The 12,577-nt window shown below is 40.4% G+C and overlaps 1 protein-coding gene across 1 annotated transcript in view; it reads right to left on the reverse strand.

The window, feature by feature from the left end:
• Positions 1 to 12,577, reverse strand: part of LOC134934622 (dynein axonemal heavy chain 3-like) — a 1,803,147-nt gene that overhangs the window by 466,309 nt on the left and 1,324,261 nt on the right. The window contains exons 50-53 of the mRNA XM_063930015.1: positions 11,513 to 11,703; positions 11,004 to 11,099; positions 7,136 to 7,327; positions 5,334 to 5,467 (exon numbers count right to left, since the gene is read on the reverse strand). Of these exons, the coding sequence (XP_063786085.1) occupies positions 5,334 to 5,467; positions 7,136 to 7,327; positions 11,004 to 11,099; positions 11,513 to 11,703 (613 nt within the window). The remainder of the gene's footprint in view (positions 1 to 5,333; positions 5,468 to 7,135; positions 7,328 to 11,003; positions 11,100 to 11,512; positions 11,704 to 12,577) is intronic.

The raw sequence follows: 12,577 nt of genomic DNA on the forward strand, positions 1-12,577 counted from the left end.
AGAGAGGGAGGAAGGTTTTCATCTTCATGAGAAACTGAACCATCAGTCATTAACATAGGCCAAGGCCTTAGCCTTTCCTTGCCGCTTTGTGTCGTGAATGGCATATTTTACATTTTCTAATCACATAATTTTTTTATTTTTTGGGGGTTATTAATTTTTTCTTCTTGGATTGTACGTGCCCTCTATGAAATAGGGCACTGGCCTTAGCAGACAACGTTAATGGAATTGCATCGTCAATGTCATGACTGGTGGCAGCAGCTTTAGCACTAGTACTAGGAAGTGGTTCCTGATCTTTCACTATTTTTTCCTCCAAATTTTTGTTGTCCATTTCACGGGACAGCGCCCCTTTATTTTTAGAGCACCCCTTTATTTTTACAGTGCACAGAACAGTGCTCCATTATTTTTACAGCACCCCTTTATTTTTACAGCACACAGAAAAGTGCTCCTTTATTTTTACAGCACACAGGACAAGGCCACAGCACCTCTTTATTTTTACAGCACACAGAACAGTGCCCCTTTATTTTTACAGCACCCCTTTATTTTAACAGCACACAGAACAGTGCCACTTTATTTCTACAGCATACAGGACAGGGCCCCTTTATTTTTACAGCACACAAAACAGTGCCCCTTTATTTTTACTGCACCCCTTTATTATTACAGCACACAGAACAGTACCTCTTTATTTTTACAGCACACAGGACAGGGCCAACACACCTCTTTATTTTTACAGCACACAGAACAGTGCCCCTTTATTTTTATAGCACACAGAACAGTGCCCTTTTTATTTTGCCAGCATACAAAACAGTGCCCTTTTATTTTTACAGCACACAGAATAGTGCCCCTGTACAGCACAGGACTACAGCACCCCTGTACAGCACCCCAAACAGCACAGGACACCACCCCTGTACAGCAAAGGACAGCAGCACCCCTAACAGCACAGGACACCAAAGGACAGCACACCAGAACAGCAGTGGACATCAGCACCCCTAACAGCACTGGACACTACCCAAGACAGGAAAGCACATGATAGCAGCACCCCTGTACGCCACCACCCACAGAGAGACAGAGGTCTGTCTCCCTCACTCTCCAAGTCCATGGTGACAATTGCAGCAACATGTGGCTCCTTATATGGAATACAAAGCCCACAGGTACGACAGCGGGATTATGATGTTTTGCCTTGATCTGGGAGCCGAGTCTGGCGTGTAGTCCCGAGCCGGACTCAGATTCGGACTCGGATCCTGAAGTTAGAAGGAATTCGGATCTCTGGGATCCGAACCTGCTCATCCTTAATTTTAATTAATATTATTTCTTTCACTAAATCAATTGAGTTCTCTAACATGTCCACTCACTCAGATGCCACCCTCTAAAACTATCCATCAGTTCCCACACCATATTTTTGATCATGCTGAACCACTGACCTAATACATGGCAACACAGATGATACTGAGACACCCATTGGCCATTCAAGTCACATGCAAGCAGTATTTACACTTTTCTACAATTCCATCCTTGGATGCAATGCATTGGACACCTCACCCCCACACCTCTGCTGACTTACATACAAGTTATCTGAAGCTGTCACATGGTGGGTATTTTGACCCTCTTACTACATGTGGTGCTGCTAATTTACTAACTGGCATTATCCTGCTGGCTGGTTCTCTCAGTATATATATGTTGATGTGGTCCACTGTGGCATGGGTGCCCCATCTTGTTTGAGGTCAGCTGATGTTGTTACAGCCATTCACAGGGTCAATTATACAGAGTGTTCTTATTGCTGCTACTTGCATTCAGTCCTATGTTCTGCACTCACCTTTCTGCAGCAGGATTCATATCCAGTTCTCCCTGTTGTAAACAGCAATCATTATATATACCAGAGATTAGCGGGTCCGCTTCTCCACCCGAACATTGCGATCCGAGTCTGGCTTGGGCTTTCCCACCTGATTCAGATCCCAAATTGAGGCAAAACATCATCATCCCACTGTAGGATTCTAATGGGTGTTGGGTTCTACATAAGGCCCCCGGTGATTGTCGCATTTTACTCAGGCTGTGGAGCTTGTTTTGAATGGACATGTCCATGCGGTGTCCATCCAGGGGTGGTCTGTTGTCCAGTTTTGTCCATCAAGGGGCTGGGGCTCCTGTGTCCTCCAGGGGTACTCTCTCCATCCATAAAGGGGCTGCTGTATAATCATGCAGTGTACTATAATCATACATGTACTGTATTGTGAGTCACAACGTAGGTGGTCTGTGCCAATCTAGGGGTGTAGTTATAGCTAAATATAATTAGATGAATCTCCTCTCCTATTAGCAAAGAGTCTTAAATAAAAAATAGCAAACTGATCTGAGGGCTAGTAATGGTGTTCCTTATTTAAACCATCCACAGTAAACAATGCCGATATATTTAACAATAAAAGCTAGAGCCAGAACTATGCATGACAAACACTGTTGCCAGAACCACCACATGCAATATGAGCACTATCCCACAACTAGGGTGACGAGGGTGTTTGGGTAAGGATCCCACTTGACCAAACATACTAGTCACCAGCAAGGATGTCCAAGAAGGGAAGAAAAACACTCTGCTAATTGTAACTTTTAGGAGGACACATCTGCAGGACATCCAGTCACTTACTAGTAAAAATTACGTCGGTGCAGGATGCTTTCATTGTCACCCCAACTGCTCAGTCTAGCATACAATCCATTTGGACATTATTGCACATGCCTGTTGTCACACTACAAGTGTAATGGAGACTTATGGTACACTATACTTTATGGAAAGAGCCACTCCAAAGTAGCCCACTGACATCCCATATGACAACTTATTCACCACAGTTATCACACTACAAGTGTAAGGGAGACCTATGGTACACTGTATCTTATGGAAAGAGGCACTCTAATGAAATCAACTGACATCCCAAACAATGACTCGGTTATCAAGTGGGAGTATAGTGGCCATACACTGCTATAGATAAAGGGAGTTTATTGTTAGGATTACACCTGACAATCATCACCAGCGGCAACTCCTACCTGACAGTGATAGGGGGCCTGCTGCTTCCCGTGTCTGCCCAGAGAGGAGAGAGGAGACAGTCAGCCCGTCAGCCAGGTCCTGGCACCTGCACAATGGATCAGGCAAGTGCTGGGACTAGCACATGTTCACAAGCAGTGACCGGACTGCTCATGCGCAATCCCACGGTTTCTATGGACTGCATCAGTTGCAGCCCATAGAAGCTAGCTAGGGCTGAAGAGGCAGGAGGTGGCTTTCCACAGTAATCCAGCTCTCTGCTAATCGCAGCCTAATGGGACTACCTGTAGAATTGACTGATAGGTAGGACTGCCAATAGGAAGTCACTGCCAGTCACAGTGAAGCCAGAGCAGTCACAGACTGCATCTGGTTTCACTGACACTGAGCTGGGTGGTGGGTTTTACCTGAGGGCTGCAGTCCTGCAGCCCGTAGGTAAAATCTGCCACTGATTCATCACCATATAAACTGTTTAATTTATTGTTATTTCAGGAGCACTGTGGCTCTGCACCATGTAAATCCCAAGACTCCACATAATCCAGACTCACTTAATATTTTTATTTTATTTAATCTTATTAATTTTTTAACACACAGAAATCCCCTGTGACACATAGAGATATACTTACACCCACGCTCCCCAATCACTAAAAGGTACAGTGCTGGCTACAACCTTTTCCTATTTTCAGAAGTTTCACTTTTGTGCTAGATAGAAAAAACTAGGCAGCATATTAAAAAATTTAATTTCAGCAGATTTTAGGATGATTCAATGTTCAATGGTTTGACAGGAAGTGAGAGATGCGAGAGAAGATGAAGGGAGGGAGATCAGGAGAGGAGAGGTAAAATGGGATGTCATCAGTGTCTAGATGATAATTAAGGCAGTAAAAGCTCATGAAGTTTCCAAGGGAGGAGATGTAGAGAGATAAGAGAAGGGTGCTGTGAAGAGACCTTTTGGTTTATACCAGCACTTACAGGAAGTGAAGGGAAGGTGGACATGGAGGCAGAGACAGAAAAGGAGAAGTTGGTGAGGTAGGATTAGAACCAAGATTGCACAGAATCACTAAAGCTGATCGAGACGAGAGTGTAGAGAAGAAAAGGTTGCTAGACGGCATCAAAGGCAGCGGATTGAACAAGGAGGATGAGGAGAGAGAAGCAACTACTGTAAACAATGCCATATTGAATCACAAAGCAGCATTTCCAGGCTATCAATATACTGTAGATACTATATATATATATATATATATATATATATAATCTATCTGAATATGCATGGATATATAAATAACTGGTAATAAATAAATAAAAAAATAAAAATAAAACTGTATATTATGCTGGAGGCAGAATATGTACATATGATAGTCAGACCTGGGCTTAAGGAGAAATGTTTTTGCAAATATACTCTGGGCATAAGATACTGTACTTTTTTTAAGCACTAAGGTATTTACTGCAAAAAAACATGAATAAAGTGATTGTTACTGATCCAGATTAAATAGGGCCACATTTACTAAACAGAAGGTTTGCTGTAATTTGGAATCTGCTGGGGATTGATTAAGGTTTCTATTCAAAAAATGCAGTATTTACTAAAGGTTATTTGACCTTCTGGATAGTACCCGCTGTAGATCCCCCTAACACACTGCAAATCCGGCATAGAATGCAACAATCCTATTGCGGTTTGTAAGGCTGCACAGATACCTAAGTTATGTGCAGCCCTGTTCTACACTCAGGTTAAAACCAATAACAATATTGGCTGATAATGAGCAGTTTTATGTCTTATTTTGACCTCCACTGTTCACTAGAGGATAGAAAACAGAGCGACAGTATTGTCAGCAAACAGGTGAGTATAACATGTTGCCATACAGTATACTGTACCAAAAATCTGTTGTTGCAGATCTAAACCTCTATTTTGCTTGGCGATCAGGTATTGCTGTCAACTCAAGTTACAACATCAACATTTTCATATTTGATTTACAGAATGTAAATATAAAGAGTATGTTTACATAACATCTATAGAAAAATAACTTGATAATAAGCTCATACAGTATACAGTATTTTCTCTCAAAACTATCAAGTAAAAATGCAAGTCAAGATAAAAATGCTATGTCATTAAAGTATAAGCCATTTATACAGTACTGTATAACGGCATATATTTCACACATTTTTCCAAGTATTAATCTTACATTTGAATTGACATGATATATAAAATTCTGCCTGTTACTACAGACCTTTGTTTTCAGGCGCCAATCATTAGACCATGCATGCTAGACATCAAACTTTAGTTTAATATGTTCTGGTAAACACTCATGCTGCAAGTTTAATTAAATACCTTTCAGAGAGTGCTACAACACTTTGATGGAAGTGCTGACACATGAACACAGCTTCATTTCTGATTTCCTGTGACATTTCCACATCATCAAGAAAATGATTTGCCACCTTCTCAAGAGCATCTTCAGGCCATGCCTTTTAGAATGAAAAAACGTGTTTATTATATTGAGAAAAAGTTAGGAAAGGAAAACAAGTAATTTCCGCAAAAACACTTAATAAAAATGTGCATCCATGTTTGCCATCACCTAAGTTAACTAAATTCAAACATTAAAAATACATACATGCAGGAGCACACCTTAGAAATACATACTGCCCTTTATCCCCGTATCTCAGGACACTACTAGGAGACAGCAAATTGCTCCTGTCATTACTCTCCCACCTCCTCCAGTCCTACCAATTTCAGAAAGTAATTAAAATATAAGAGGCATGGACTTTATATAATATGTGCAGTTCATATACAAGAGGGCTGCAGGAAGTCACCATTTAACTCCCCTAAAAACGCAAACGCCTATTAATTGCCATGTATTATACTAATACATATGCAAATGTTTTGTATAGAAGTACTGGTCGATGGAAACGCCTGTATTCATGAATAAATCCCACATTTTAGTATGACCGAAATAGAATTGTCTTTTTCTATAAGAATGGCTGCTCATTCATAGGGTTTTTATGATGAAGTCAAATCCCTATGAAAGATTTTCTCTCCTGCCAATTAAAATGTGTGGTTGGGTTAACAGACAATCTTTTCTTGGGTGAAAAACACAAATCTCATGTTTTTCTACAGTATGTGAAAATAACATTTAAAAAAACTGGTAATAACGAAGATATGTGAACTTTTTAGTTTTTTGCTTTTTACAATATCATTTGTTTGGCCTTTTCTAGGGCTAATGCAGTTCTCTGTAAGTTTTAGACCCTGGCAGGTTTGTGTGGGGGTCCCCTATGATATGTAGCATGCATATAGTGCTGTAGTATCCATGTTGTCCTCTCTAATGTTAGGCCAAGCCTCTTTGGTGGTTGCTCTGACCCCCTGTGTTGGTAGGCTACACCCCTTAAGCATGGGCACCAACCACTGCATTCCTTTGGTGGCTCCTTTATGCTCAAGGACCACACTGTGTGCATCCCTATCTCTCCACCCACGTTATCTGGAACTTTCAGCACTTGGTAGCCATTTTGTTTCTCAAGCCTCACAAAAATACACAATTATTGATTTTGCATATGGCTGATTTACAGGTCTGACAGCACTCAAGGAATGGGAGGCATGATGCATTGCATTTTGAATGAAATGCATTCTGCCTCTTATCGCATGCCTATCAGCATTTATTAATGCAGTATGCATTAAGATTTTAGCAAAGGACAGCTCTCCTGATGAGAGCTATCCTTTGAAGTAAAGATAAAAACAATTATGCGCTCCAAATAACAAATGCGGCCACGTCCTGGGTGTGAACCTGTTTCACCCTTTATAAATATTCACCAAACCAAAACAGCAGTGGACCTGCGCGAATGAGATCGGGGTATTCACAGAATTCACTGGTGATCTGTTGGAAATGTTAACCAGATAATTCTGGTAGGATATGAATGTCATAGTCTCATTAAAATAATAGAGAAATTCTCTTCCTTCTCTCTTTAGTCAGTTCTCTTTGTCTTAGCCCAGCAGTATTCACACACTCCTCCTCAGTCTCGGCAGAACATCATGTGTTCCCTTTTGCACTAGACTCCACCTACCCATATGACATATACAGGGAAACAAGAGGACAATAATAGTGTCATAGAGGTCAACAAAATGTCTCCAATGCAATGTGTCACCTGAAACCAATCAATGGTACAGCAGTTCACCAGGGAGGAGTAGTGACGAAGTTGGTCACGGAAGGCTTCTCCAGTTGGACTGAATGCTAGTACGATGTGTAGGTTTCTTCTGATTCGATCCTTGAATTTACTGTACAAGTCTGATGGTGTAGTTTCAGTCTGTACTTCATTACCTGGCAAAAGCTGAAGCATCTATGAAAAAGTGACGGAATTTAAGCTGATATTACAGAAATCAGTGAAATTCACAGTTCATGAAATAGTTTCTGTGGCACATTTAAGAAAAGAATAACGCACTCCCACTTATGGCATTTATTGGAAAATCCTTTCAGAGCAATACAACCTCTTAGTATAACACCCTAGTCATTTAACTGTCCCCTGGACATGTAACATCATAGTGATGTCTATTAAAGTATATGTATGGGAGATCATTATAAAGAGCTATTTTAAAGAATGACCATTGTAAGTGAAACTTACCTCTGTTTTGTTTGTAATGGTGTTAAGTGATCACATTGCTTCTTTTTATCACTCATTAGATCGAAAAATTAACAAGCCCTTTATAAGTGAATTAGCTTTGTTCTGAAGGATGAATTACATGTAGAATGCATGAGCTACAATTATATGTTCAGTTTTTATTACACTTATGAAGGTTTATCGAGCCACATATGACCAAGTGTTTCATGATCATGACTGTTCTGGCATACTATCAGAAAGGGACTATTGTGAGGATTGCTACTGTCAGGCGGTAATGTTTAGCAAATCGGTTTGGCAGGATACTTTGACTGCAGAACATTGGGCCTGATTCATGTTTGCAAGTAAAGAAAATAAGCAAGCAACTGGGAAAAAACATGTTGCACTGCAGCTGGGGCAGATATAAGATGTGCAGAGAGAGAGTTAGATTTGGGTGGGGTGTGTTCAAACTGAAATCTGAATTGCAGTTAATTGCAAAAATAAAGCTGTCTAACATTTGTAAACTACACGCAAAAGCAGCCAGTATTTACCCTGCACAGAAAAAATATAATTGTATTTGCTCCACTTGTGTGGCAACTCTATGCAATATAAAAAAATAATAAAAATTGCATGTAGTATATGTTTTGCAAATACTAGCAATCCTCAATATATTGGTGGTTTGATAAATGTAACTTAAATGAGATTACTTTTAATTAATTTGTATCAATGTATACACTGTTTATTAAGACACATTATATATTATTTTTCAAGGACAACAGATTCAAATAAATATTGACACATTTGAGATCTGCAGACAGTTGGCACACCTTATCTAAAAACCAAAAGGTTAGCATGTTGCCAGACAAGATAAGACTACAAGAACTATGCAATCAATTAAAACTAATGTGAAAACTAAAGGCACTTTACTTATACAGCTGCTAAAAATAGATACCTATTGCTTTCAAATAAGCATAAGCTAAACGCTCATCCTCTATAAAAAGGCTCTTTAGCTGTTTCACATCTTTTCAAGTCTACCTAGCTCATCGTTCTGCCGATGTTTGGGTTGGGGGATTGGGGAAATCTAACATGTTGGATATCGATTCACTGAATCTGAACAAACCATGACCGGGATCAGCAAGCCATGGATGTTGTTAGTGATTACCAGACGCATCGCCAATTGTTGATGTCAGACAATTGGTAGATTAGGCAAAACAGAGAATTGGGTCATAGATGTATGACCCGCATTGCTCCTGAGAAGTGTTGAATAGTAAATTTTTGTAAAAAGTTTGTAAAATGACTTAGTTCTGTGAGTACCCCTTGTGTCACTTTATATTTTTAATAAAAATTCCTTTACTAAACCAGCAGTTCATAGTGTCTTGAAACATGTCATCTGTACATAGCAGCCAAGGCCTGGGGCTGAACCAGTAGTATTTAGAAACAACTGAGAAAAGAATAACATGAAGTTCATAAGGAACAGTACTAACATTAGTACAAATTAACTGGGGCATTATAAAGTGATGAATAAGTTAGAGATGAAGGAAACATATGGGCATTGGATGTACTGTATAATACGGTGAAGGTGGTCACTGAAATTGCTATAGAACATGAATGATAACATGGTAGGGAACAGAGTGTGTGACAAAGTGGCAAATGTACTTTAAAAACAGTGTCATAACAGGGCTTCACTGCGCCCTGTACCAGCCATACTCCCTGACCTGTGATGTTATGAGGGTGGGGCTACTGGCGCCGTTAAGTGAAGCACTTCCTGTAATGTCCTCAGGATGCTCCAGTAGGCTACACAGATTGTGGGGTGCCTACCTAGAGCCATTATAGGTACCCTGCTAGCCAAATACAGGGACGATGGGGGCAGCAACAGTGCTGCCCACAGAGCCCTGTGCTCTATACAGCGGTATCGCTTGCACATCCCTAGGCACCGCCCAGTATAAGAGGATGGTGGAAAACACAGTCTTCCCAGCTTGTGGTATTCAGTGATTATGTTGTCACTCAGAAGATCGACGTTATGAATATCTGTGAATGTCAACAGTCCATTTTAGTGTTAAGGTTATGGTTTGGGCTAAAATCAGCTGAAAATGCTATGTTGACATGCCGACTGTTGCCATTCATAATGTTAACATTCTGGCACTGTCAACATTATGTCAATGTTGACATTGAGAATGTCAGCATCAGACATGTCAACATAACATCCATGTCAACAATCTGAATGTCAACATTCAGAACATGCCAACATTCTGGTGGCGACATTCTGAATGTCTACCACACCCCCTTGCTTGTAACTATACTTGTTTGTAGCGAGATTAGGCTCTGAATAACCTATGAAGCTGTGAATAACCTATTTTCCATCCAAACTAGAAAAGCAGATTCTTCACTGCTTCATGTCAATAACTGAAGTTTTTACGTCAGAGAAATCAAAGATTTTTCTAGGCTTAGCCCATTTGCCGCTTTCTCCATAGACCTCTATGGTGATGGCAATATTATGCAATTAATCAAGTGGCAAAAAGTCCAGCTTCAATTAGTCTTACTTATATCTGCAGTGAGGACCAGTAAAATTGAAGATGCTTCACTGAATCCCTGCCTGGTTAAAGAACTATGTGCACACACAGATGTCTGTTCTGCAAGCTCATATATTGCCAGTAGTGTTCAACTGTGCCAATTGTAAGATCACCAAGCAGGGAGACACTGCCAGGCATGATCAATAGGATGGTAAGTACAGTATCTATCAGTACCGGAGATACCTGATACATCTATAGATGTGAAATGCAATAATAGAAAACAAAGGGTACTGCGGGTTGTGGCCTATATTGTAAAGCAGAGCCTATAATATAGCATCCACCCCCGGATGCCCCAAATATCATTACCACTGTGCCATATTGCCTTCATCCACCTAACCATTCACTATATTTAAAGGAATAATTACTCAGCAGACCCTGTAACACCCACTGCTCCTTTGTCTTATACTATATGAGCAGCATACAGGGGCATATTTATTAAGCTCAGTGAAGTGATAAAGTGGACGGTGATAAAGGACCAGCCAATCAGATCCTTACTGCCATGTCACACAGGCTGGGTTTGAAAAATGACAGTTAGGAGCTGACTGGCTGGAGCATTATCAGCTTCCACTTTATCACTTCACCGAGCTTAATAAATCTACCCCACAGTACCTAATGTTGCCTAAAATAAAAGTAAAACAAAATTAAGCAAAAACCAATGAATATGCTTAGAAATGGACTAGAAAGTATTTTACAGCAGCATAATAAAGGTTAATGTAAATTCTATAAACTTCCCTTAAATATATTCTTTTGCAATGTTCAAACAGTCTCTTGTATCATAAAATAATTCTGCCGCCCTCCTCCCTCTCTGTCTGTGAGCACCTCTGACTGGAGCACAATAAAAGAAAGATGACCTTTTCCATGACTTCCAGTTTTTCTTCATTATTAAACAGGGTAGGAACATCACCAGTGCTCAGGATCATGTTGATGTCTTCCAGAAATGACTCATCCTATTCCAAGTGAGAAAATTGCTAATTTACAATTCAAATAATAAAAGATTCTCAGGAAAAAAAAACTTTCACTATTAATTTATTTTTTGCATTTTTTTCCTGTGCAGATATTTGCAAAACAGATTTCTATTTTAAAGTCCCATCTTTCTTCATCTGCTTTAACAAGCATTCATGAAACTACTATCATTCTCATAATGTGCAGTTTGAGGACTAAAACAGGCAATTTACTGAGCAGCTTTGCACCAGCACTGATATTACAGCTCTATAGCGAAACGTCACTCTTTGTGTAAGTGGCTATTATTATATCCTCCATTACTGAGGATTTATTAGTTTATGGCTACGTGTATTGCTTTGACTAACATGACTCAATTATACATTTCCTCCTGGATTATGTTAACATTGTTTTTCTGTACCTTGATTTGATGATCAGCAAACAGAAACACAGCCGGAGACCCATTCTGTCCAGTAGCTCTCAGCACCTTTTTCAGATCATCTCTCCAATCACTAACTGTGTATGATTTCTGAATACTAACTTGATAGAGTTCAATATCTGCCATGAATGCAGCAAGTTTTGTTGCAGATTGTCTGCCGGTCCCTCCTATTCCTGGTGATATATGGAAATATAGCTTAGATTTGGAAATAGTGTATTAAACTCATTTACACAGACTGTAGAACACATTATTTATATTCATAAAGAATTATCATCCTTATTCATATATCATTAACATAGGGTTTAATCAGTGGGGGAAATAGCGAGTAGGGGGCCCAGCTGCAAACATATACTTTGGACCCCCCCCCCATCGTCACGCCTCTCCTCACCCCCACTAAAGAAAAACAAGGCAGTTAGTAGATTCATGCAATAAGTGCCCGTGGCTGTGCTCACTCCACAGCAACGTTTCCCCCACATGCCCCCTTGTGTGCCCCAAATGCCCCCAGTGTGTCACTAACATTCCCCCTCCAGAGCAGTGTGTTCCCCACTGCACAAAATCACTGAGGTACATCCCCCCTATATGCTGTATTACATCACATACTACATCCCTATACTACTGTAGATCCCTACACTACATCCCCTTATATGCTGCACTACATCACTACACTATATCCCCTTATACGCTACACTACATGACTACACTGCATCTCCTTAGATGCTGCACTACATCACTACACTACATCTCTACACTACAGCCCCCTATACGCTACACTACATCACTACACTACGTCCCTCAATACACTGCACTATGGCCCTCATTCCGAGTTGTTCGCTCGCTAGCTGATTTTAGCAGCATTGCACACGCTAGGCCGCCGCCCTCTGGGAGTGTATCTTAGCTTAGCAGAATAGCGAACGAAAGAGTAGCAGAATTGCTAATAAATAATTATTTGCAGTTTCTGAGTAGCTCGAGACTTACTCCTACACTGCGATCATCTCAGCCCGTTTCGTTCCTGGTCTGGCGTCACAAACGCGCTCTGCGTTCAGCCAG

This window comes from Pseudophryne corroboree, chromosome 6, assembly GCF_028390025.1.
Source record: "Pseudophryne corroboree isolate aPseCor3 chromosome 6, aPseCor3.hap2, whole genome shotgun sequence".
NCBI lineage: Eukaryota > Metazoa > Chordata > Amphibia > Anura > Myobatrachidae > Pseudophryne > Pseudophryne corroboree.